Source organism: Heterodontus francisci, chromosome 23 (genome assembly GCF_036365525.1).
Source record: "Heterodontus francisci isolate sHetFra1 chromosome 23, sHetFra1.hap1, whole genome shotgun sequence".
In the NCBI taxonomy this organism is placed as follows: Eukaryota; Metazoa; Chordata; class Chondrichthyes; order Heterodontiformes; family Heterodontidae; genus Heterodontus; species Heterodontus francisci.
This window is the reverse complement of record NC_090393.1, coordinates 55,142,062-55,169,234: the sequence shown is the minus strand read 5'-3', so window position 1 is coordinate 55,169,234 and position 27,173 is coordinate 55,142,062. Positions and strand designations below refer to the sequence as shown.

Below are 27,173 nucleotides of genomic sequence, written 5' to 3'. Positions count from 1 at the left end.
ACCGAGGTATCTCTTGTACAAGATTGTATGCTCTGGTGGCATGTATTGAGAAGCAGAGGGCAGTATTTATCCATTCTGGCATTCAGGTGGTGACATGATTAATAGCCATGTTCATCATATCTGGAAATAATTCAGCCACTAGATCTTGTCAACCCTGAGTGCTTTCCTTACTCTGTCAAAGTTGAACATCTGTTGAGTATAATAGAACTGGAAAAATAACAGAACCACTGGTTATCAGTTAATTCACAGTATTTTTAAGAATAGATCTACTTTCTGTCAAAAAAGAGAATGTGTTTTTGGTGTTAATACCACTTTATTCCTTCATGCTGGGCCAATTCCCTGGGGACCTGTGTTCAAATCCCACCACAGCAGCTGGTGGAATTTAAATTCAATTAATTAAAAATCTGGAACTGAAAGCTAGTCTCAGTTTTGTGGCACCATTACTATCATCGATTATTATAAACACCCATCTGGTTCATGTCCTTTAGGGAAGGAAACCTGCTGTCCTTACTTGGTCTGGCCTATATGTGACTCCAGACCCACAGCAATGTGGTTGACTCTTAAGTGCTCTCTGAAATGGCCGAGCTAGCACTCAGTTCAAGGGAAATTAGGGATGGGCAACAAACCATCACTTGTCAGCGATACCAACATCTCTTGAATAAATTTTTAAAAAATGTCTGACACCTGATCACTGGGGAGAGGGCTTGTAACCGTCCACTCTGAGTTTGTGTCTTGGGCAGCGGAAGGGAGGATGGCATCTGGATACATGTTCAGGCTGGGGAGGAGCTCATATCTGATGGTATGGATCATGAGCTTATGCTAGGAATTGTCTGCTGCCTGTCATCGTGGTGAGCACAGCACAAAGAAAAAGATGTAAGGCTCTACGGTTAGATATTATATCCACCATTGTTAGTGAACTCAAACTACATTATATATGCAAGGTTAGAGATGTGTTGTAAGAAGAAAGGGTTCAGAATCCTGAGGCATTCAGGTTAGTTTTAGGGGAAGAGTGAGCTGCACCAGGAGGACAGCCTACACATGAAAATGGTCATAACTTCCTTGTTCTTGTATTCTATATGCCCCTATTTATAAAGTCCAGGATTCCATATGTTTTATTAACCGCTTCCTTAATCTGCCCTGCAACCTTCAATGATCTGTGCACAGATATCCCCAGTTGTTGGAAAGCTAGAATGGGATGAAATTATTAAGTACTTGGAGAGCAATGAGCAAAGCAGGACCAGTTGGGTTGTGCTTGATCAACTTCATAATTTTTTAAAGAAATAACAGACAGAGAAAATACTGCGGATATGGACTTTGACAAAAATACCATTGATTTGGTACCGCGTTAAAAAAAAAACTTACAAAAAAGATAATGACGAATAGAATTAAGAGGAATGTGGCCATGTGAATAAAGGAATATTTAGGGGACACAAAGCAAAGGGTAGAGATGAAAGAGAATTTCTCAGACTGAAAAGGTGTGGTTGCACAGGAGCCTGTGTTGGTGCTTTATTTTTGTGTGTGAATGATTTGGACTTCGGAATTGAGGGAATAATGACATTTGCAAATTGCACTGACTGGAAAATTGTGAAAGAATGCTGGAAGACCAGAATAAGTTAACAGGGTAGGCAGAATTGTGGTAGATGCAGTTTAATATAGAGAAATATGAAGTAATCATGGTGGAAATAAGAATAAGCAATAAAATAATCTGCTGATAGGGTTAGATGAAGTACAGTGGGAGGAGGCTCGTGTGATCAGAACACTGGCTTAAAACAGTTGAGTTGAGCAACCAGTTTCTGGGCTCCAAATTCTGTGTAGTTTTGTTCATTTTAAAATCTTCACCTGTAATATTTTCCAGTCCAGAGAAAGAGGCCACGCCTGAAATCAGTTTACTTGTTCTCTGCTGGCTGGTCTGTTGAATATTTCCAGCATTTCTTGTTTTTATAACATTAAATGTCATTATCTTGCTTGACTAAATGTGACGCTTCTAATTGTATAATGCATTCCTCGGATTAGCCTGCCCAGAAACTCCATCACATGCCCTGATGATGTGCGCCTCATCATTATTTACAGCTGCCTCACTGATACGAAAATATAACAGTCACGCTTTTATTGGGGCCCAATGATCAGGTTAATACAACTGTTAAATATGCAGAAAATAATGGACAACTGGGAGCGGCTACAAATCAGTAATCTTAATTCAGGAGTTGAAGCTGTCAACTCCAGAAGAAACATTTGACAGTTGACCATGATTAAAAAATCCTCAACCTATTATTGGAATGATACATGTATATAGTGTATTTTTAATAATACAATACTTTCATCCAATAGGGTGACTAAGTTCAGTTTGAGATCAGGTTTCTCTGTCGCTGTTTCTACCTCTTGTGGATGCGGATTGGCAGTGTGTGATTGTACTGTGAGGTGATGATCATGAATGCATTTATGCAAGTTTATCTGCAAATAATTTCCAGTTAATAACTGGGACGTTGTATATAATTGGCATACTTACTGCCTCAAGAAGGAATCTGCCATGGGAAGAGGTCACTGTCCAGGCTGGCCTGGGATTAGCAAGTGACTTTGAGTTGTCCTGGTTACTGACTCTCTTTTTGTTCTGCCAGAGATGTGGAAGATGAAACAGTCGACAAGGACAAGATTCTGCTGCAGAAGGAGGCTGAGGTGAGTGTATCAGTTTCCAAGGGGAAAATGTGCAGAGAGACAAATTCATTAAAATTTTCAGTACTTAACAAATTATGGACTCCTACACAGTATCTGGAAAAAAAAAGTTGTGTGTTTTCTGTTTCTGAACAATCTTTCAATAGAGCAGCAAAGCAGGAAACATTTCTGAATTCAGTGGGTTTTGTTATTTACAGTTGCCTTACTAATTCTTGTTGCTGTCACATCTGTCTTTCAGTCCTGTTTTTCTGCCTTCAGCCAGGACATGTACTTTCCTAAACATGCTAATCAATCACCAATAGTTGGGGTAGCATGGTTGGGCAGTTCTTTGGTGAAAGGGGTGATAAATAAAGGTCTGCTACCCAACCCAAACCCAACAGGACTTGACGGCATGTGGCGGGCCCCTCTTCCGGGTCCGGCCTTCGGGCTCGGGTCGGGCCAGGCTGGGCCGGACACACACGGTGCATACTCTGCTGGTAAGTATTAAAATTAAAAAACTTACCTGCGCTGGGAGTCCGGGACAAAACTGAGTCTGCGCAGTGAGCGAGAGATGTCACTATGATGTCATCGCGCATGCGTTGCAGCTTCCTGGCGGTTCCAAGTGAGGTCAGATCGAGTTGGGGCAGGGCTCGGGGCAAAGTTGGAGGGACTCGGGCCTGCTGTGGATCTGTCAGGTTTGAGTCGGGTTCTTTTTCCTGACCTGAACAGGCCTTCAGTGAGAATGGAGTTTGGAGCAAGGCAACATAAGGGGAGGAGAATGGGGAAAGAAATGGGGAGGGGGCAATGGGCCCGGGAGAGGGAGGGGAATGGGACTGAGGAAGGGAAAGGACTTGGAGGCGGAATGGGACGGGCGGAGGGACGGGAGGCGGAATGTGACTAGGGAAGTGAGGGAGAAGAGTGGAATTGGGGAAGGAAAGGGATGGAAGGGAAAGGAGGGGGAATGGGACTAGGGATGGGAAAGGAGGGGGAGTTGGACGAAGACAGGGGAAGGGACGGGAGGGGGAGGGCGACTGGGACTGGGAAAGGGAAGGGACAGGAGGGGGAATGGAACTGGGAAGAGGTGGAGAAGGGGGAAATGGGACTGCGAAAGGGAGGAGATTGGGGTGAGGGGTATTGGCCTGGGGAGAGGGAAGAGAATGTTTTTTTATTCGTTCATGGATGTGAGTATCGCTGGCTAGGCCAGCATTAGTTGCCCATCACTAATTGCCCTCGAGAAGGTGGTGGTGAACTGCCTTCTTGAACCGCTGCAGTCCATGTGATGAAGGTACACCCACAGTGCTGTTAAGGAGGGAGTTCCAGAATTTTGATCCAGCACCAGTGAAGGAACGGCAGTATAGTTTCAGGATGGTGTGTGGCTTGGAGGAGATCATGCAGCTGGTGGTGTTCCCATACCTCTGCTGTCCTTATCCTTCTGGGTCACGGGTTTGGAAGGTGCTGTCGAAGGAGCCTTGCTGAGTTGCTTCAGTGCATCTTGTAGATGGTACGCACTGCTGCCATGGTATGCTGCTGTAGAAGGGAGTGAATGTTTAAGGTGGTGGATGGAGTGCAGGTCAAGCGGGATGCTTTGTTCTGGATGGTGTCGAGCCTCTTGAGTTTTGTTGGAGCTGCACTCATCCAGGCATGTGTAGAGTGTTCCATCACACTCCTGACTTGTGCCTTATAGATGGTTGCCAGGCTCTGGGGAGTCAGGAAGTGAGTTGTTCGCCACAGAATTCCCAGCCTCTGACCTGCTCTTGTAGGCTCAGTATTTTATGTGACTGGTCCAGTGAAGTTTCTGGACAATGGTAACCACCACCTCCCCCCACACCCCCCAGATCGTTGATGGGGGATTCAGCGATGGTAATGCCATTGAACATCAAGGGGAGATGTTTAGATTCTGTCTTGTTGGACATGGTCATTGCCTGGTACTTGTGTGGTACGAATGTTACTTGTCACTTATCAGCCTAAGCCTGAATGTTGCCCAGGTCCAGGGAAGAAACATTTGGAGAGGTGAGGGGGGAAAAGTGAGCTGAGGCAGAAGATCAGGTATGATCATATGAGGGGCATAATGGTCTACTCCTGCTCCTATTTCTTCTGTTATTATAACAACTCAAGTGTTTCCCTGCACTTTGTCACATGCATCACATACTGAACAATGCTATTTGATGGGTTCCTTATATTTATGTTTTAGAAAAGCTGGATATTTGCTGGACGGGAAGGACTATTCCTATCTCCATTACCTTAATAATAAAAGTAGCTGGAACACCTAGTAAGAAAAAATTACCACAACGTTGGTTAATAGCAGCACTGCTCTCTGTTGCCTCTTCAAATAGATATTGATTGCTTCTCCTGAAATTCAGTCAGTATTCCAGTCCCTTGCTTTGTAAAGTCAAAGTTGGAAAGGTTTATCTCACTCCTTTTTAGACAACAGGATAAGTTATTCGATATAAATTCACTCCACTATAACACTTTGCACACAAATCCTGCTCCAGGACTGGATAATAACAGATAAATAAAGTGTGAGCGCATTCAGAGCAATACGCTAGAATAGAACTTGATAGCAGCTTCTGGATACTGGTTTGCAACAAAACACTCCTTTGTATCCACTGGCTGCAACAGCACAAACTGATATGTCTAATTTCAAGAGTACAATTTTCCTGTGCAACAAACTGCCAGATAAAAAGACAAAAGCTTAAATGTGAATGCACATCTCATCTGTGACAGAACTTTAAAGCTTTTAGTCACCTTTCCTGTTGAGCATGGTAAGACCTATAATACTGGAGAGAGAGAGAAAGCGTGCACTGTCGTACCGGGGGTTGGGGGGGCGGGGGGAGAGAGAGAGATACAGTGAGTGAGTGTTGTACCAGAGAGAGAGCATGCTGGCAAGAGAGGGCGAGGGCACGCAGTCGTCCTGGCGGGAGAGAGCGAGTGAGCACTGGTGGGAGAGAGTGAGCACTGTCGTGCTGGCGGGAAAGAGCGAGCGAGCGCTGGTGGGAGAGAGTGAGCGAGCACTGGTGGGAGAGAGTGAGCGAGCGCTGGTGGGAGAGAGTGAGCGAGCGCTGGTGGGAGAGAGTGAGCGAGCGCTGGTGGGAGAGAGTGAGCACTGTCGTGCTGGCGGGAGAGAGTGAGCGAGCACTGGTGGGAGAGAGCGAGCGAACACTGGTGGGAGAGAGTGAGCACTGTCGTGCTGGCGGGAGAGAGCGAGCGAGCGCTGGTGGGAGTGTGTGAGCACTGTCGTGCTGGCAGGAGAGAGCGTGCGAGCGCTGGCGGGAGAGAGTGAGCACTGTCGGGCTGACAGGAGGGAGCGAGCGGGCGGGCACCGGCGGGAGGGAACAAGTGGACGCCGGTGGGAGGGAGCGCGCGGGTGTTGTCGTGAGCAGGCGAGAGACGTCGTGCCGGCAGGAGCGAGCGAGAGCCATCGAGCCGGCGGGAGGGAGTGAGCGAAAGTCGTCGTGCCGGCCGGAGGGAGGGAGCGAAAGTCGTCGTGCCGGCGGGAGGGAGGGAGCGAGAGCCGTCGTGCCGGCGGGAGGGAGGGAGCGAGAGCCGTCGTGCCGGCGGGAGGGAGGGAGCGAGAGCCGTCGTGCCGGCGGGAGGGAAGGAGCGAGAGCCGGCGGGAGGGAGCGAGCGAGAGCCGTCGTGCCGGCGGGAGGGAGCGAGCGAGAGCCGTCGTGCCGGCGGGAGGGAGCGAGCGAGAGCCGTCGTACCGGCGGGAAGGAGCGAGCGAGAGCCGTCGTGCCGGCGGGAGGGAGCGAGCGAGAGCCGTCGTGCCGGCGGGAGGGAGCGAGCTAGAGCCGTCGCACCGGCAGGAGGGAGCAAGCAAGTGCCGTCGCGTGGGCGTGAAAGAGCAAGTGCTGTAATGCCGGCAGGCGACAGCGAGCGAGCGCTGTCGTGCCACGGGAGGGAGGGAGCAAACGCTGTCGTGCCGGCCGGTGAGAGCGAGCGAGCGCTGTCGTGCCGGCGGGAGGGACCGTGCCGGCAGACTGGCGGGAGGTAGCGGGCGTCGGCGGGAGGGAGCGAGCGAGAGCCGTCGCGCCGGCGGGAGGGAGCGTGCGGGTGCCGTCGCGTGGGCGTGAAAGAGCGAGTGCTGTAATGCCGGCGGGAGACGGCGAGTGAATGCTGTCGGGCCGGTGGGAGCGAGCGAGCGCTGTACTGCCGGTGGGTGAGAGCGAGCGAGCGCTGTCGTGCCGGCGGGTAAGAGAGAGTGAGAGTGGCGGGTGTGAGCGAGCAAGCGCTGTCCCGCCAGCGGGAGGGAGCGAGCGCTGTCGTGCTGGAGAGGTAATGCGAGCGAGCGCTGTCGTACCAGCGAGAAAATGAGCAGGCGCTGTCTTACCGACGAGAGAGAGTGCTGTCTCTCTCCGGCACGACTGCAGTCGTGCTGGAGCGAGAGACAGCGCGAGTGCACGGTCGTGCTGGATGGAGAGAGAGGGAGCACCAGTGGCGCGGTCATGCTGGCGAGACAGTTGTCATACCAGAGAGAGCGAGGGTGAGAGTGCTGTCATAAGAAGAAAGACTTTCATTTACATGGTGCTTTTCATGACCACCGGGCCTCTCGACACTTTACAGCCTATTAAGTACTTATATAATGTAGTCACTGTTACATTGCAGGAAACACGGCAACCAGTTTGCATACAGTAAGCTCCCACAAACAGCAATGTGGTTATGACCAGATATTCTGTAATTCTTGTGATGTTGATTGAGGGATAAATATTGTACAAGATACAGAAGGTAATCCCCTGCTCCTCTTCAAAATAGTGCCATTGGATTTTTTACGTCCACCTGAGACGGCCGATGGGGCCTCGGTCTCATCCAAAAGACAATATGTCCGGCAGTGCCGCGCTGGAGTGTCAGCGTAGATTTTTGTGTTAAAGTCCTGGACTGGGATTTGAACCCAAAACTTTGTAACTCTGGCGAGAATGCTATCAACTGAGCCACAGCTGGCGCACAATACTGGAGAGAGAGTGAGCAGACTGTAATGTTGGAGAGAGCAGGCGTGTTGCTTAAGATTGTTGCAAATATCATTTAATCAGGATCATCGGTTTTCCTAACCAAGGAGGAAAAATGCCCACTGGTTGATTACTGCCATCCAGCCAGACAGCTAAACTTGGAGTGAATCCATTGTTTTGTGCATGCATCCATTCTAATCTAATTACTCTCTGCCCTGGGATGTGCTTATTGCTCGCATGACTTGGCATGTTGCCACATGATAGTTAGGCTTTAGCTGCAAGGCGATTGTGTGTGTGTGGCTGTGAGGAGCACTCAAATTAATCTAGTTGCATATATACAAGCTGCTGACTTCCTTAGGGAGCAGGAGCATGACATAGTTGCAGGGGTGCGGTTGATGTGCGTATCTTGATGTGGAGTTAACTCCCTCCGAACCATCCTAAGCCTGGTTTTTAGAACCCCAGTGAAATGGTTTAGACTATGATGTTCATTCAGTTGGAGAACCACAATGAGCTGTTTTTGTGGTTGTTAATTTTTGTAACCATCAATGTTGGGAAATGTGCAGGAAGTATGAATGAGGTTGCTACTGTCCTTTCAGCTCAGAAACTTGGATTCCAATCTAGTTCAGACTGAGAGACAGAATGTTTTTTCTGTGTTGGCTGTAAAGGCCTGAAGTTTAGACTTTAATGACATTTCAAAACGTTTTCTGGTGGGTCCACCAATTTAAGATTGTCAGTAGGGCTCGCAGTGGAGTATACTGGAAGCTACATCTATTAATACACAGGGCCCTGTTCTTTGCAGACAGAAAGAATATGTACAAACATTGCGTCTGTCTCAGCTAAACAAAATAAGTGACAGCCATTTGCTGGTTCATTCCTCAGGGCAATGCCTTAACCAATCAGAGTCAAGCTGCCCGGTTTAAATTTCCAACAAAACTTGGCAGTTAACTGTTCGTCACCGTAAACTGATGCATTCTCCATGGCAACACCTCTACCAGAGTTCATTTGCCAACCAATCAGCACACTCTCTTCTCATGCAGTAAAAGTTGTTTTCCCTTACATTGGTTATTCTTGCGTATTGTGCTGATGAGTGCAAGATGAAAAGTTTCAACAACATGTCTCTATTTTCAGCAATACTCAAGTGGAATGTGTTAAATTTACTGGCCTTCAGTTAGGCAGACCCAACCACCCCCCCTCCAAAACAGACCCAGCTCTCCCTCCATCCCCCCCCAATGTATGCATGCACGCACCCATTAGATATGGTATGATCATAGCTTCTGCCTTTTCCCTATTTTCGTATAAATTCCACACTATTTTGACTGGAAAAAAAAAGCTGATTGGAGCAATCAATTATGTTGAAATTTTTATTTTTACAACAACATTGTTAGCAGGCGACTAAATATTTTTCATTGAAGGGAGAGGATATTGGCGACGCCATAAAGATGGTATCTTTTTTTATTCTCCCATATTGGAACTCAGTTTATCATAAACTGCCACCCCAGTCTCACCCAAAAGAAAGAAAATAGCTGCGTTTATATAACGCATTGCCACTTTGCCTAACCGTCTTTAATTGCTCAAACTGTAAGGGCTTCTGAGTTGCATCTTTCAGCTGTTGTGGAATGTATCAGCAGTGCACTTTCTAGATGGGTTGGGAGGAAATCAGCTGACAGTCTGTGGCTTCTGGGAATTTGTTTTTTAAAAAAAAAACAAACACTTGCTTCCTTTCCTGAGCAGTTTCTGGGTCTCTGTAATAAATGTCCTGTCATGATGTGCCAGCAGCAAAGATGACTACCATCCAGCACAATTTGGACTACTTCTTACCTAATTACTCTGATGCAGTTTGCAGCTTCAGATTCTGTGAGGTAGATTTTCAACTTATGACTGGTTTCTATAACAGGCTGCTCATCTGAAACGCCAGCTTTACTCTCAGGTGGCAAGTTGAAGATCTACCCCTTTGTAGTTTTCTTCTCTGACCAACAGCTGCAATATAACACAAGCAAGTAAAAAGATTTGGCATGGGCACAGTTTATGCAGCCGTTGCTTATCACTCAGTGCCGTATGTGGCATGTACAGTGCACAGCATTTGGCACCAAAGGTGGGAATTAGCACACCAAGATCACGACACTGAGATGAAATTAGAAAAGGCGATAAGATTTATAAAACTCTCATTAAGCCATAAGTAGAATATTACGTCCAGTTCTGGTCAGTACTCTTTAGGAAGAATGTGAGGGTCCTTGAGAGGGTGCAGAGGAGATTTACCAGAATGGTTCCAGGTTTGAGGGATTTTAGCTGAGCTGGGGTTGTTCTGGTTGGAGCAAAGGAGATTGAAGGGCGATTGGATAGAGGTGTACAAGATTATGATAGGTTTAGATAAGGTAGACGAAGAAAAGCTGTTCCCATTAGCTGATGGTACAAGGACTAGGGGATGCAGATTTAAGGTTTTAGGCAAGAGATGAAGCGGGAAGTGAGGAAGAACTTTTTTACGCTGCGAATGGTAATGACCTGGAACTCGCTGCTTACGAGGGTGGTGGAAGTGGAGACAATGAATGATTTCAAAAGGAAATTGGATGGGCACTTGGAAATAAACTTGCAGGGCTATGGCGATAGAGCGGGGGAATGAGACTGATTGGATTGCTCTACAGAGAGCTGGCATGGACTCGATGGGCCGGATGGCCTCTATCTGTGCCGTAATGACTCATCACTATGACTAAGAGGCTGATGATTTTTCATTTGAGTACATTTTGGATTTCCGCTGTTGACCATACTTGATTTGTCTGAGAATTTCACTATGTATGTTAAACCTGGCGCACTTCTCCAGTAATGATCAAACGGGGCTTTTGTCACAGGTTGTGATGCAGACGCTTACTGCAACCATCTCTACAATAGAAGCATAGACTTTTACAGCACAGAAAGCCCATCGTGCCTGTGGCAACTCATTAAAAGAGCTATCCAATGTAGTCCCATACCATAGCTTTTTCTCCAGAACCCTAAAAATTAATCCTCTTCAAGCATATGTCCAGTTGCCTTTTGAAAGTTACTATGGAATCTGATTCCACCACGTTTTCAGTTGTGTTTCAGATCTTAGCCCTCTAAATGAAAAAAAATCTCCTAATTTTCCTTCTAGTTCTTTTGCCAATTACTTTAAATTCATTACCATCCCAGCTGCCAGGGGAAATGGTTTCTTTCTACTTGCTCTATCAAAATTTACAAGGATGCAACCAGAAAAGCAAGAGTATACCTATCAGGAAAAGGTGAACAAGCTTGTGTCTCTTTACTCTTGAAAAGAGGAGGCTGAGGGGTGACCTAATAGCCGTCTTTGAAATTATGAAAGGTTTTGATAGAGTAGACACAAATGAGTGTTTCCACTTCTGGGGAAGAGCAAAACTAGAAGCCATCACTGTACCCAGTGGGTGATGAGAATGTGGATCTCAGTATCACAGGGAGTGGTTAAGGTAAATAGTATAGATGCATTTAAGGGAAGGCTAGATAAGCATATCAGGGAGAAGGGAATAGAGCGTTATGCTGATAGAGGAAAAAAGACGGGAGGAGGCTCAAATGGAGCACTAGTTAAGGACTGGTTAGGCCGAATGGCCTGTTTCTGTGCTGTATATCCTTTGTAATTCTGTGTAAAGCCCCATTAAAATTTTGTCTATTTGGTCTGTAACCGTCTCTCCTTTTCCAATCTCACCACATAGCTGAACTCCCTCATCTCTGGTATCATCTTGGTAAAGCACCTCTGTACTCTTTCCACGTGCATCCTTCCTAAAGTGTGGTGCCCAGAATTGTGCACAATACTCCAGCTGAGGCTGAACCAGAGATTTGTGAAGTTTCAGCATGACTTCCTTGTTTTTGTAAACAATGCCCCTATTTACAAAGCCAGGTATCCCATATGTTTTCTTAACTGCCTTCTCAACTTGGCCTGCCACCTTCAATGATATGTGAATATGCACTCTCAGGTCCCTCTGTTATTGCAAATAAAGGCTTGCTCAGGTCTGCAAATGAAACCCGACCCGGCCCAAGTCCTTTCATTTTTTCCTGACCCGACCTCCGGAGTATAATCAACTTTATTGGGTGGCGCAGTGGTTAGCACCGCAGCCTCACAACTGCTGCGACCTGGGTTTGGTTTTGGGTACTGCCTGTGCGGAGTTTGCAAGTTCTCCCTGTGGCCGCGTGGGTTTCTGCCGGGTGCTCCGGTTTCCTCCCACCGCCAAAGACTTGCAGGTTGATAGGTAAATTGGCCATTGTAAATTGTCCCTAGTGTAGGTAGGTGGTAGAATGGTAGGGAATATGGGATTAATGTAGGAGGGGATGTGGTAGGGAATATGGGATTAATGTAGGATTAGTATAAATGGGTGGTTGATGATCGGCACAGACTCGGTGGGCCGAAGGGCCTGTTTCAGTGCTGTATCTCTCTATGACTCTAGGTTGTGCTTTACCTTAGATGGAATCGCTCACCACAGACTAGTGCGGAGTGTTAAAAACATAGAAAATAGGAGCAGGAGTAGGCCATTCGGCCCTTCGAGTCTGCTCCGCCATTCATTATGATCAGGGCTGATCGTCCAACTCAGTAACCTGTTCCTGCTTTCGCCCCATATCCTTTGATCCCTTTAAACCCAAGAGCTATATCTAACTCCTTCTTGAAAACATATAATGTTTTGGCCTCAACTGCTTTCTGTGGTAGCGAATTCCACAGGCTCTCCACTCTCTGGGTGAAGAAATTTCTCCTCATCTCAGTCCTGAATAGTTTACCCCGTATCCTTAGACTATGACCCCTGGTTCTGGACTCCCCCACCATCAGGAACATCCTTCCTGCATCTACCCTGTCAAGTCCTGTTAGAATTTTATACGTTTCTATGAGATCCCTCCTCACTCTTCTGACCTCCAGCGAATATAATCCTAACCGACTCAATCTCTCCTCATATGACAGTCCCGCCATCCCAGGAATCAGTCTGGTAAACCTTCGCTGCACTCCCGCGATAGCAAGAACATCCTTCTTAAGATAAGACCAAAACTGCACACAATGTTCCAGGTGTGCCTCACCAAGGCCCTGTATAATTGCAGCAAGACATCCCTGCTCCTTTACTCGAATCCTCTCACTATGAAGGCCAACATACCATTTGCCTTTTTTACTGCCTGTTGCACCTGCATGCTTACCTTCAGCGACTGGTGTACGAGAACACCCATGTCTCGTTGCATATTCCCCTCTCTGTTTATAGCTGTTCAGATAATCTGCCTTCCTGTTTTTACTACCAAAGTGGATAACCTCACATTTATTCATATTATACTGCATGTGCCATGCATTTTCCCACTCACTCAACCTGTCCAAATCACCCTGAAGCCTCTCTGCATCCTCCTCCCAGCGCACCCTCCCACCCAGTTTTGTGTCATCTGCAAATTTGGAGATATTACATTTAGTTCCCTCATCTAAATCATTAATATATTTTGTGAATAGCTGGAGTCCTAGCACCGATCCCTGCAGTACCCCACTAGTCACTGCCTGCCATTCGGGAAAAGACCCATTTATCCCTACTCTTTGTTTCCTGTCTGCCAACCAATTTTCCCGCCTTGACGTCCTGGCCGTCACCATGTCCAACCCGACCCGAGCCTGAATGCCAGACCTAGAAGAGCGACCCCACCCGTCGTCGGGTTCGAGTCAGGTAGCCATGCTCTAATTGCAAACTCTTCCACCCAACCCCCACCACCCCTTCAGAATATTATCATTAATATCAAACTGCCTCTCCATGTTGTTTCTCCCATGGCGCATCACTTCACACTTATCCGTATTTGTCACATGTTTGCCCATTTCACTAATCACTAAAACAGCAGTCCTGGGACCAGGACGACTTGCATTGAGAAGAGTCAGCACTAAGGATAGTGAGAATACTTCTAACCATGCCAATAGGCATCTGCACAAGTTGAGTTTGAGTACCCTGTGCGGCTTTTCACTGCACTGATTAGAATTGGAATTCTTGTGGAATGGCAAAGCAAGAATATGGCAATGATTATTTTACTGTGTGGATTCTTTATACTGTATTAGCAAGTCCATTTGAAAATACTTAAAAACAGCCTCACCTTTGTCTAGCTCAGTTGCTTCCTGCAGTGTGTGAAGCTATCCAGTGCCCACAATTGAGGTGGAGGGGAGCTTTTTGAACTAAAAGTTTTGCTGTCATTAATTTGTTTAATTATCTCAAAAATTGGAGTTAAAACTGGAACCAGATACTTCCCAACAGAAGGCATAAAGTAACAAACTTGGGTCAGTCTGCTTGTCGTCTGGCGAGGCCCAGTTCATTTTCCTGCTTTTGCACAACAACTTGTAATCATGTAGCACCTTTAAAATAATAAAATGTCCTGAGACATGTCACATGAGCATCTATCAAACAAAATTTGACACCGAACTACATGAGATGTTAGGACAGGTGACCAAAAGCACGGTCAAAGAGGTAGGTTTAAAGAAATTCTTAAAGGAGGAGAGACAGCCAGGGAGGGAATTCCAGAACTTAGGGCCTAGGAGCTGAAGGCACGACTGCATATGGTGGAAATCAGGGATGCACTAAAGGCCAGAATTAGAGGAGCACAGTGATTATCGAATAGTTACAGCACAGAAGGAGGCCATTTGGCCCGTCGTGGTCATGCGATATTGGAAGGTTGGAGGATGTTAGAGAGATGGCGGGGGGTGGGGTAAGGCCACAGAGGCATTTGAAAACAAGGATAATAATTTTAAAATTGCTAGGAACCAATGTAGGTCAGTGAGCACAGGGGTGATGGGTGAACTGAACTTGATGTGAGTTAACATATGGGCAGCAAAGTTTATGTAAGGTGGAGGTTGGGAGGTTGCCCAGGAGAGCATTGAAATAGTCAAGTCTAGAGGTAACAAAGGCATGGATGAGGGTTTCAGCAGCAGGTGAGCTGAGGCAGGGGCAGAATCGTTTGATATTTTGGAGGTGGTCATGGTTATGAAGCATTATATGTGGACAGAAGCTCATTTTGGGGTCAAAGACAACAAGTTTCCAAAAGGACTTGTTCAGCCTCACAGTTTCCAGGGAGAGGGATGGAGTCAGTGACTTATATTACTATTAACCAATATTAACTTAGAAAATTTCAGTTTATCCAGCACTGGGTACTGGACAAATAGTGTGTCAAATCAGAGACAGTGGAGGGAGTCAAAAGAGGTTGTGGTGAGGCAGAGCTGGTGGCCAAGAAAGGTTTGCAACTGGAAAGACTTAATTCTGCATGGAAGATCAGTTGTATTCCATGTGCTGGATTCACCAGCAACTAGCAAAGAAAATAAATTGATTCTGGTGAACAATACTGAGCAAATTGTTGGAGTTGCAGGCTGACAAGTCCCCGGGTCCTGATAGACTTCATCCTAGGATCTTAAAAGAAGTGGCTAGTGAGCTGGTTGATGCATTGGTTTTAATTTTCCAAAATTCCCAGGTTCGGGCAAGGTTCCATGAGATTGAAAAATAGCCAGTATAACTCCTTTATTCAAAAAGGGAGGGAGACAGAAAGCAGGAAACTACAGGCCAGTTAACTTAACATCTGTCATAGGGAAAATGTTAGAAGCTATTATTAAAGACGTTATAGCAGGGCGCTTAGAAAAATTGAAGGTAATCAGGCAAGAGTCAACATGGGTTTGTGAAAGGGAAATCTTGTCTAACCAATTTATTGGAGTTCTTTAAAGAAGTAACATGTGCTGTGGATAAAGGGGAACTGGTGGATGTATAGTACTTAGATTTCCAGAAGGCATTTGATAAGGTGCCACATCAAAGGTTATTGCAGAAAATAAAAGCTCATGGTGTGGGAGGGGGGGGTGGTGCGGTAACATATTGGCATGGATAGAAGATTGGCTAGCTAATTGGAAATAGTAGGGTCATTTTCTGGTTGGCAAGATGTAATGAGTGGTGTGCCACAGGGATCTGTGCTGGGGCCTCAACCTTTTACAATTTATATTGTTACGAACAGGTGAGAAGGGGTCTAGGGTTCCCTTTCAGCCTTTGCCTGGTTCAAACGTAACCGTTTAATTTTAGAAATACTGTGTTTTTAGCTCCCCCTTAGTGAATCCTGGTTCACTGCTCCACTTCTAAGGCAAATAAATCAAACCGGTTTCCTTAGATTTAAATAAGAAAGATAGAAGTTTATTAATCTTAAACTCTAAGCTGGTTAATGACTACAAAAATGCATCGCGATAAACACACGCAGACAGAAAAGGTAGAAGGAATAAAGGGGAAAAGTTTGAGACAATATCTGATAGTTACAGTCCTTTAAGTTAAATATAGAGTCTTTGTTGCCGGTAAGTCCTGCAATTCGTTGGGGCCCAGTTCACGCTTCAACTTTTTCTGATGTAGGAGCCTTTTCTCTCTTGAGGTTTATGTGTCTTCCATGGTTCCGGTGGCTTGGGATAAAGTGAGAGACATGGACAGCCAGACGACAGACTTGCTTGTTTCAGCGTCAGTTTCAAACTGCCTTCTGAATTCAAACTGGCCTGAGGCTAGTTCAAAAAACCTGGACCAGCCAGTTGGTCATGTGACCAGCTGGTTTAACCAATCCTGGCTCTGTGGATTGTATCATCTTAGCAGGGCCTGGAATGCGCTTCCTTGCCTTCAATATCTGGTGAGCAGAATTCATTTGGGTTAATTGGAGCAGGGAATAGTCTCCACAAGCAACCTCTCTTAGTAAATGGTCTTCCAGCCCAGTGTCTGGTGATCTTCAAGCAAGTCATTTCTTCATTCCAGCAACAGTTAAAAAATCAGTGTTCATATGATTAAATTAATATGCCTCGTTCTTGACAGGTGGGGTTCTGCATGACACCTCCATACTAAAGGCCTGATCGGCTCTGCAAATGAAACCCGACCCGAGCCCGACAGAACCACATCAAACCTGGCCCGAGTCCTTTGACTTTTTCCCGCACCCGCCCTGACCTGACCCAACCACCGGAATATAATCAACTTTATTGAAGAGGTTGTGCTCTACCTTGGATGGAATCGCTCACTGCAGACCAGTGCAGAGTCCAAATGCACGTTTCCCGCCTTGATGTCACTGTGCCCCGTTCCATTCTAACCTGTTGCCAGCCTTGTACCTGCCTGTCCCTTTTGTTCTTGGCAGGGATCCCATACAGTTTATCAGCCCTCTGCTGAAGGATCCTCCAAACACCGATACAGGACTTAGGGGTGCAGATTTCACTGTAGGTTGGGGTTTCCTCTCAACCTGGCAAACATGACAACTCCTACAGTACTCCACCATATCTTTGTGGAGTTTTGGCCAGTCAAACTGCTATCTTATGTGGGCTTTGGTTTTTTTGTATACTGACGTATACAGCAACTGTAGTCTCATTGGCCATTCTTACTATTTCTCTTTGGTACCTCTGCGGCACCACGAACTGGTGAACCACTGTCCGTTCCTTGCTCGCAGGTCTGTGAGGAGAACTCCACTTCCTCATCAGTACCTCATTCTTTAAATAGTAGCAATCAGGGACTCCCTCTGCTTCAATTTCAGATTGGGCAGCTTGTGCTAACTCTCTCAGTACTGGGTCAACTCGTTGAGCCTCAGCTAGGGAAGATCCATTTAATTCATTCCCTGGGTCTTCTAACTTTCCAAAGAAAGTCTCAGATAGACAGACCTCATGGGTATCTGCCTGCAGTGCCAATTCAGTCTCATCTGGGAGAGCTGGTTTTATCATGACCTCACTCATTACACATTCAAGGAAACTGCAGGGGACTATCTCCTGCCACTGCCCTGTCCCTCTGACTTCCTGCAGTCTCTCTTTCACTACTGGGGTAGCTACCACCTTCATCCCCGCCAGATCATTACCTAGGAACAGGTCAACCCAGTCCACAGGCAAACTAGGGACAATCCCTACGGGAGACCGGTCCCAAAACTAGGTCACACTCCAAGTGCACCTGGTGTCAAGGTACAGGTATATGCTGCCCTCCAATACCATTCACCACCATTCTGGACTTTACTGCACTCTCTGGGGGGAAAAGGTCAGGCTTTTCCCAGTAAAAGGGATCTAGTGGCCCCTGTGTCCCTGAGGATTGCTATGGGCTTGCTTGCCCCACTCGAGGGGCATGGGGTTACTCTCCTTTCAGACACAAAACCCTGATGACCTTCAGGAATCCTATTAAATTTTTCTGCACTTGCAGCCGTAAGCTTCCTAGGTGTCTCTCTTACTGCAGTTAAAGCCACAGCTCGTTATGCTGTTCTTTCCATCAGGGTCCCTGCTTCACTGAGTGGGTGTGCCCTGATTAACCCTACAGGTTTTCCCTTTAGTTTCCAGCAGTCAGCTCTTAAATGCCCTGCTTTATTACAATGGAAGCACACAGATCTCTGGGTCCCACTCCTACTTTTAGCACCTTCCTTTTTGGCTGGAAGAGGGCCCCCTGTGTCTCCTGCTTTTCCTTCCCTCCCAGGACTGCTTGGTCTTCGATCACCTTCCCACCATCTATCCTTTTCGTATTTGTGGGGGTGATCAGTAAAGGATTTCCCCTGGGAAACTGACTTGTAAATGAGAGCAAACTCATCGGCCAGGACTGCTGCCTGCCGAGCTTTGAGCCTTTTCTCTTCTACATGTGTCTCCATGGACAGTGGGAGAGAGTTTTTAAATTCCTCTAGCAAAATTACTTCTGAGATTTTCATAGCTGAGCTGTACTTTAAGAGCCCTCAGCCACTGGTCAAGAGCCGGCTGCTTATTTCTCTCAAACTCCAGGTAAGTTTGATCTGCTTGCTTCTTGAGGGTTCTAAACTTTTGGCGATAGGCTTCCGATACTAACTCATATGCCCCGAGGATGGCATTTTTTGTCAGTTCATAATTTGATAAAAACTCATCTAGCAACATGGAAAAAACCTCATGGGCTTTTCCTACTAATTTACTCTGTAAGAGCAGAGTCCAAGCCTCAGCTGGCCACTTTAACTGCCTTGCCAGTTTTTCAAAAGACACAAAAAAACACTTGGGAAAGTTTTAACAATTCTGTACCCAGCCCTGAATTACACTCCTCCATATTGGCCATGCTTTCACTGGGGTTACTCTGTTGCCTCCTTGTTAACTCAAGCCGCCTTAGTGCTCTTTCTTCACATTCTTTCTCTCTCTCTCTCTCTCTCTCTTCACGTTCCCTCTGGAAGGCTCTTTCTTTCTCCTCTAATTCAAGTTTCCTCTGTTCCAATTGTAGCTTTGCTAGCAATACCCTGTCAGGGTCTCCTTCTCATCCTGCTTCTGCTTCTTCAAATTCAAGGGAAAAATGGTTGGCCACTCGTCTTAGGATTTCAGACTTCCTAGCCTTGCCACGTACAGTGATCCCACACTGCTCAGCCATTTCCTTCAATTCCTCCATAGACAGTGCTTTTAACTTATCCCAAGTTACTTCACCCTGGCTTGGGGAACTACTAGCTTCAGTTCCAGACATGTTAGTATTCTAGCACACACAACCAAGAAAACCTGTATTGAATCTTTTCTCTTTTGTTTGGGAACAATTTGGCTTCCCACTTCCAATTTGTCGTTTATGGGTAAAATCCTGGACGAACCCCCAAATTTCTGTTACGACCAGGTGAGAAGGAGTCTAGGGTTCCCTCTCAGCCTTTGTCTGGTTTATTCGGAACAAGGTTTAATTTTAGAAACACCGTGTTTTTAGCTCTCCCTTAGTGAATCCTGGTTCGCTGCTCCAATTGTAAGACAAGGAAATCAAACAGCTTTCCTTAGATTTAAACAAGAAAGGTAGAAGTTTATTAATCTTAAACTCTAAGCCAGTTAACGACTACAAATATGCGACTGCCTGTCCAACCTTTCCTCATAAGACAACCCGCCCATTCCAGGTATTAGTCTAATAAACCATCTCTGAACTGCTTTCAACGCATTTACGTCTTTCCTTAAATAAGGAGACCAATACTGCACGCATTGGTCCAGATGTGGTCTCACCAATGCCTTGTATAACTGCAGCATAACCACCCTGTATGATAAACACACACACAGATAGAGACAGAAAAAGTAGACTGAATAAAGGGGAAACGTTTGAGGCAATATCTGATAGTTACAGTCCTTTAAGTTCAATGTAGAGTCTTTGGTTGCCGGTAAGTCTTGCAGTTTGTTGGGGCCCAGTTCACGCTTCAACTTGTTCCGATGTAGGAGCCTCTCTCTTGAGGTTTACGTGTCTTCCGCAGGAGCAGTGGCTTGGGAGAAAGAGAGCGAGAGAGAGAGAGAGACAGCCAGGCGAGAGACTTGCTTGTTTCAGCTTCAGTTTCAAACTGCCTTCTGAATTCGAACTGTCCTGTGGCTAGTCCAAAAAACATGGACCAACCAGTTAGTAATGTGACCAGCTGGTTTAACCAGTCCTGGCTCTGTGGATTGTATCATCTTAGCAGGACCTGGAATGCACTTCCTTGCCTTCAATGTCTGGTGAGCAGAATTCATTCGGGTTAATTGGAGCAGGGAATAGTCCTTTGTCTCCACAAGCAGCTTCTCTTAATATGCAAATGTCCTTCCAGCCCAGTGTCTGGTGATCTTCAAACAAGTCATTTCTTCACTCCAGCAACAGTTTAAAATCAATGTTCATATGACAAAATTAATATGCCTCATTCTTGGCAGGTGGGGATCTGCATGACGATATAAATGACTTGGATGAAGGGACCGAAGGTGCAGTTGCTAAATTTGCTGATGACACAAAGATAGATAGGAAAGTAAGTTGTGAAGAGGACATAAGGAGGCTACAAAGGGATATAGAGAGGTTAAGTGTGTGGGCTAAGATCTGGCAAATGGAGTATAACGTGGGAAAATGTGAAATTGTCCATTTTGCCAGGAAGAATGTAAAGGCATATTATCTAAATGGTGAGAGATTGCAGAGCTCTGAGATGCAGAGGGATCTGGGTGTTGTACTGCATGAATCTCACAAGGTTAGTATGCAGGTACAGTAAGTAATTAGGAAAGCTAATGGAATGTTATCATTTATTGCAAGGCAAATTGAATACCAAAGTAGGGAGGTTATGTTACAGTTATATAGGGCATTGGCGAGAGAACATCTCGAGCACTGAGTATTGGTCTGCTTATTTAAGGAAGGACATAAATGCATTGCAAGCAGTTCAGAGAAGGTTTACTAGACTAATACCTGGAATGGGCGAGTTGTCTTATGAGGAAAGGTTGGACATGCTAGGCTTGTATCCGATGGAGTTTAGAAGAGTAAGAGGCAACTTGATTGAAACAAATAGATCCTGAGGGGTCTTGACAGGGTGGATGTGGAAAGGATATTTCCACTTGTGGGAGAATCTAAAACTCAAGGTCACTGTTTAAAAATAAGGGGTCGCCCATTTAAGACAGATGAGAAACTTTTTCTTAGAGGGTGGTGAGTCTTTGGAACTCTCTTCCTCAAAAGGCAGTGGAAGCAGAGTCTTTGAATATCTTTAAGGCCGAGGTAGATAGATTCTTGATAAGGAGCAGGTGAAAAGGCTATTGGGGGAATGTGGAGTTGAGGTTAGAATCAGATCAGCCATGATCTTGTTGAATGGTGGAGTAGGCTCAAGGGGCTGAGTGGCCTACTCCTGCTCCGAATTTGTACTTTCGTATGTTAGTATTTTATAGGCGCATAGGAACAGAACCATTCAGCTGCTCATGCTTGCTGCACCATTTAACTAGATCCTGGCTGATCTGTACCTCAGTTCCATTTACCCACCTTAGTTCCATATCCCTTGATACCATTACTGAACCAAAATGTAAAGTAACAGATTACTCGCCTGAAGTATAGAATATGACAAAAGCCCTGTTACAAAGCATATGCTCTGATGAAAAGAGTAAGGGAAACAGAAAAGATAGAAAAAGTACCAGATACTTCCTTACTGGGGTGTAGCATGAACAAAAGAGACATAAATGGTGTCTCCATTTGCCGCTTTTAACTGAAAGGAAATGTACATTCCCGCCAACTGGTCAAAGTCACCAAAGTACAATTTCTTGTCATCTCCTCAACTACTCTGGTCTTTGGTCAAATGCTCTATCCTCGTCACTGCTGCTACTCTTCTATGCTACCTATATATCCCAGTGTAGCCAGCAGTCCAACCTCTCAAATTCTGTGACATCATTACATCCCAGTGTAGCCAGCAGTCAACAACTCCATCCTCTCCATTGCTTCTCTACTTCTGGTAGAACTTTGGTAAGGCCACAGCTGGAGTACTGTGTGCAATTCTGGTCGCCACATTATAGGAAGGATGTGATTGCACTGGAGGGGGTGCAGAGGTGATTCACCAGGATGTTGGCTGGGATGGAACATTTAAGCTATGAAGAGAGGTTGGATAGGCTTGGGTTGTTTTCGCTGGAGCAGAGAAGACTGAGGGGTGCCCTGATCGAGGTGTACAAGATTATGAGAGGCATGGACAGTGTGGATAGGGAGCAACTGTTCCCCTTAGTTGAAGGGTCAGTTACAAGGGGTCACAAGTTTAAGGTAAGGGGCAGGAGGTTTAAGGGGGATTTGAGGAAGAACTTTTTTACCCAGAGGGTGGTGACGGTCTGGAATGCACTGCCTGGGAGGGTGGTAGAGGCAGGTTGCCTCACATCCTTTAAGAAGTACCTGGATGAGCACTTGGCACATCATAACATTCAAGGCTATGGGCCAAGTGCTGGCAAATGGGATTAGGTAGACAGGTCAGGTGTCTTTAATGCATCGGTGCAGACTCGAGGGGCCAAAGGGCCTCTTCTGCACTGTATTATTCTCTGTGATTCTGTGGCATCTATACATTCCAGTGTAGCCAGCATGTCTACAAAATCTCCTCATCCCATACCTGCACAATCGTATGTCGTGTGCCCTAGGATCATAGGAAATAGGAGCAGGAGTAGGCCATTCAACCCATCAAGCCTGCTTCGCGCTTCAAATAGTTTAGTTTAGTTTAGAGATACAGCACTGAAACAGGCCCTTCGGCCCACCGAGTCTGTGCCGACCATCAACCACCCATTTATACTAATCCTACACTAATTCCATGTTCCTACCACATCCCCACCTGTCCCTATATTTCCCTACCACCTACCTACACTAGGGGCAATGTATAATGGCCAATTTACCTATCAATCTGCAAGTCTTTGGCGTGTGGGAGGAAACCAGAGCACCCGGAGAAAACCCACGCAGACACAGGGAGAACTTGCAAACTCCACACAGGCAGCACCTGTGAGGTGGAGCTGTGAGGCTGCGGTGCTAACCACTGTGCCGCCCCTAATAGATCATGGCTGATCATCTACCTCTACGCTATTTTTCCCCACTATCCCCGTATCCCTTGATGTCATTAGTATCCAGAAATCTATCGATTTCTGTCTTGAACATGCTCAATGGTTGAGCTTCCAGACCTCTGGGATAGAGAATTCCACAGATTCACCACCTCTGAGTAAAGAAATTCCTCCTCATCTCAGTCTTAAATGGCCGACCCCTTGTTCTGAGACTGTCCCCTGGTTCTAGACTCACCAGTTAGAGAAAACATCCTATCCCTGTCATGCCCTGTAAGGATTTTGTAAGTTTCAATGAGATCACCTCTCATTCTTCAAAACTCTAGAAAATACAGGCCCAGTTTCTGCAATCACTCCTCATAAGACAATCCCGCCATCCCAGGGATTAGTCTGGTGAACCTCCTTTGCACTCCCTCTATGGCATGTATATCCTTCCTTCGATAAGGAGGCCAAAACTGGACACAATACTCCAGGTGCAGTCTCATCAAGGCTTTATACAATTGCAGCAAGACATCTTTACTCCTGTACACTCATCCCCTTGCAATGAAGGCCAACATACCATTTGCCTTCCTAATTGCTTGCTGCACCTGCATACTAGCTGTTATTGACTCATGCACAAGGACACCCAGGTCACTTTGGACATCAAGACTTCCCAACCTCTCACCATTTAAGAAATATTCTGCCTTTCTGTTTTTTCTACCGAAGTGGATCACTTCATACTTATTCACATTATATTCCATCTGCCATGTTCTTGTCCATTCACTTAGTCTGTCCAAATCCCTTTGAAGTCTCCTTGCATCCTCCTCACAACTTGCATTCCCACCTAGTTTTGTGTCATCAGCAAATTTGGAAATATTACAGTTGGTCCCCACATCCAAATCATTTATGTATATTGTGAACAACTGTGGCCCAAGCACTGATCTTTGCGGTACCCCATTAATAACAGCCTGCCATCCTGAGAATTACCCATTTATTCCTACTCTCTACTTTCTGTCTGTTAACCAATTCTCAATCCATTGCATTATATTACCCCCAAGCCCATGTGCTCTCATTTTGTTTACTAATCTCCTATGTGGGACCTTATCAAAAGCCTTCTGAAAATCCAAATACACCACATCCACTGGTTCTCCTTTATCGATGCTACAAGTAATATCCTCAAAAAACTCCCAACAGGTTTAGAGTCATCCATGTTGATTCAACCCGATCATATCATTATTTTCCAAGTGTCCAGTTATCTCATCCTTTATAACCGATTCAATTTTTAGTACTCTCCTGTTGCTTATTAATATATTATTTGTCATCGTTGTCAAGTTATGAGTCAGGTTCCCTACATATACTTGCAATATCTATTTTTATCTCCTTGCTGCTGCTCGCAACTCTACAGCTTTCATCGTGCTATTCTCTGTGCGCCGTCATCAAGATGGAGCTCGTTTTGGGTCCTGCTCCCTTAAAATCTTTGCCCTTTAGCCTGTAACTCCATCCACTTTCCAGGCTGTTTGCTCAGACTTAACCCAATAATGCACAATCTCATCAGTATTTTCTGTCTTTTCCCCTACCTTATTCCACTGCCGCCAAAACTCTAATCCATGTCTTTGTCATTTCCCAGGTTTAGTTTCTATTAACTCTTTTCTTAATAGCATCCTTGGTCAGTGCTGTGCACAAACTCCAAGTTGCCCAGCATCATAAGCTTGTATTCTGTCCTGGCTTAATTCCATTTCACTTACCATACCTGTGTAGGAATACTGTGCTTTTTGTAAGCTTTTCTAACCTTCTGTGCTCCATCAGTGTCAGAAGAGCAGGTTTTTGTATTCACTGCTAGGACACAACCAGTAAAATATGACGAATGATTAATATCAACCCTCCCTGCTTGAGGTCACTGGTCTGCAGTGTTCCATACCTGTTTAAAGCTAGTTAGCTGAGGTCCTGTTTCAATTGTGTGAAATAAGCATTTCCAGTAAAGTCCCTCACATGCCTAGAGTTCAAATGTTTGAAAAACATAGCCTGGAACTAGTTTTAAAAATAAGCTTGAACAAAAAACAACTCCCCACAGGGTAGCTGGCTTCTGAAACAGGGCCACCATCTTCCCAGAATTTTTGAGGTGGGGACATGGAAATGTGGCCTCCATCTCAAAGCCCACTCCTCCTTTAAGTATTCCTCATTGTTTACATGATGTTTAATCTCTTGCACTTTTGTCAGGAGATGCAACATCCTAGGGGGGGTTACCATTGACCAGAAACTGAACTGGAGCAGTCATATAAATACTGTAGCTACAAGAGCAGGTCAGAGGCTGGGAATTCTGCAGTGACTAACCCATCTCCTGACTCCTCAAAGCCTGTACACCATCTACAAGGCACAAGTCAAGAGTGTGATAGAATACTCTTCACTTGCCTAGACGAGTGTGGCTCCAACAACACTTGGGAAACTCAACACCATCCAGGACAAAGCAGCCTGCTCGATCGGCACCCCATCCATAACCTTAAACATTCAGTCCTTCCGCCACCGACACACATTGGCAGCAGTGTGTACCATCTACAACATGCACTGCAGTAACTCGCCACGCCTCCTTCAGCAGCACCTTCCAAACTAGTGACCTCTTCCACCTAGAAGGATGAGGGCAGCAGACGCGTGGGAACACCACCATCTGTAAGATCCCCTCCAAGCCCCACACCTTTCTGACTTGGAAATATATCGCTATTCCTTCACTGTCGTTGGATCAAAATCCTGGAACCCCCTCCCTAACAGCACTGTGGGTGTACCTACACCAGATGGACTGCAGCTGTTCAAGAAAGCAGCTCACCACTAGCTTCTCAAGGGCAATTAGGGATGCACAACAAATGCTGGCGTTGCCAGTGACACTCACATCCCATGAAACAAATTTTTAAAAGAAGTAAAATAGTTCTAGACTCAATACTTGAGATCACTCCACTGTAGTAGTCTCCCAAAAGTTATCCATGTTTCCATGTTATCCATGTTTCAATTAATGTAGAAAGCTGATGCCTCACCTGGAGTTTTTCATGACATTGAATGCATTATTCACTTGGAGGAGAGGGGGGAAGGGAGGGAATCATAATTGCGCAGTCTTTCTCTTTGGTGATTAATGTTTCCCAATCACCTTCTGTACAGAGGTCAATATCATCTCTGCAGGAAGAGTGACTCCTGGGGACACTTGCAGAAAACACCCTGAAATGGAAAGCTTGTTTAGGATTTGCTCACAGGTGGCCCAAGGGATGGACTCACTCTCATATGTGCATTGAAATAGGAAATCCATCAAACACAGATAAATACACTGAGCTACAATTGGACATTTTTTATCAATGGACATTATTCCTTCCTTGGCTATTTATGAATTTGGAGAAATGAACACACGTCCCAAGACTGCAAAGTTACTTTAATTTCTCTGAGTTAGATTGGCTCCAGCAGCTCCCCTGAACCATTGCACTATGTCTCTCAAGACCTGGGAACAATGCAGTTCATCATATTTCTGTTTAATTTTCTTGTAAAAACGCAGCATTTTTGGACTGCAGACATTTGCATGATATTAGTCAAATCATTTTAGCGGGCTATATGTCCTACAGATGGATATTGACCATCATGCAAGTAACTTGGAAACTTTTAATAATTTGGGGCTGACTTCCTCTGGTTAGATGCCAGTTTTAGAAATGCACACTCCATTCCCTATGCACTTGTGCACCCTGATTTACCACCTCAGGAACTTGGAAATGACAACTCCCCTTATTAGGGATGCGCATTTGTTCTGAGTTTTGGCAACTCGAGGTTTTTATAATTTTTCCATAGGTAGAGCAGCTAGGCCCCTATGTGCTGAACAACTTCTTCCAAAAACAGTGGAGCAGATGTGAAGATGACATAAAATAAGGGATCCCCTTGGAGATCTTTGTGAAATGATTTGGGACTTTATTCTACATTAAAAGCACTATATTAGTGCAAGTTGTTATATATATATATATATATATATATATATATATACATAGAAAAAATAAAGATTTGCATTGATGTGACCTCGGCACTTTACAACCAATGAAGTACTTTTGAAGCGCAAGTGCTATTGTGGGAAACGCAGCAGCCAGTTTGCACCCAGCAAGCCCTAACAAGCAACAATGAGACATGACCAGAGCATCTGTTCTTTTAGATGTTTGTTGAGGGAGAGTAGCTAAAGTGGATGTTGGTCCCTTGGAGGATGAGACTGGGGAGTTAATAGAGGGAAGCACACAAATGCGGAGACACTAAATCAGTATTTTGCCTCAGTTTTCAAGGTGGAGGACACTAGTACCGTCCCAATAGTAACAGGTAATGCAGAGGTTATAGAAAGAGAGGAACTTAGAACAATCATCACCACTAGGGAAAAAGTACTGAGCAAACTGTTGGGATTGAAGGCAGACAAGTCC

The 27,173-nt window shown here is 45.5% G+C and overlaps 1 protein-coding gene across 1 annotated transcript in view; it reads left to right on the top strand.

The window, feature by feature from the left end:
* zgc:63587 (uncharacterized protein LOC393431 homolog) overlaps nt 1–27,173 on the top strand; it is a 192,341-nt gene that overhangs the window by 145,375 nt on the left and 19,793 nt on the right. Inside the window, exon 12 of the mRNA XM_068055332.1 lies at nt 2,616–2,673. Coding sequence (XP_067911433.1) covers nt 2,616–2,673 — 58 coding nt within the window. The remainder of the gene's footprint in view (nt 1–2,615; nt 2,674–27,173) is intronic.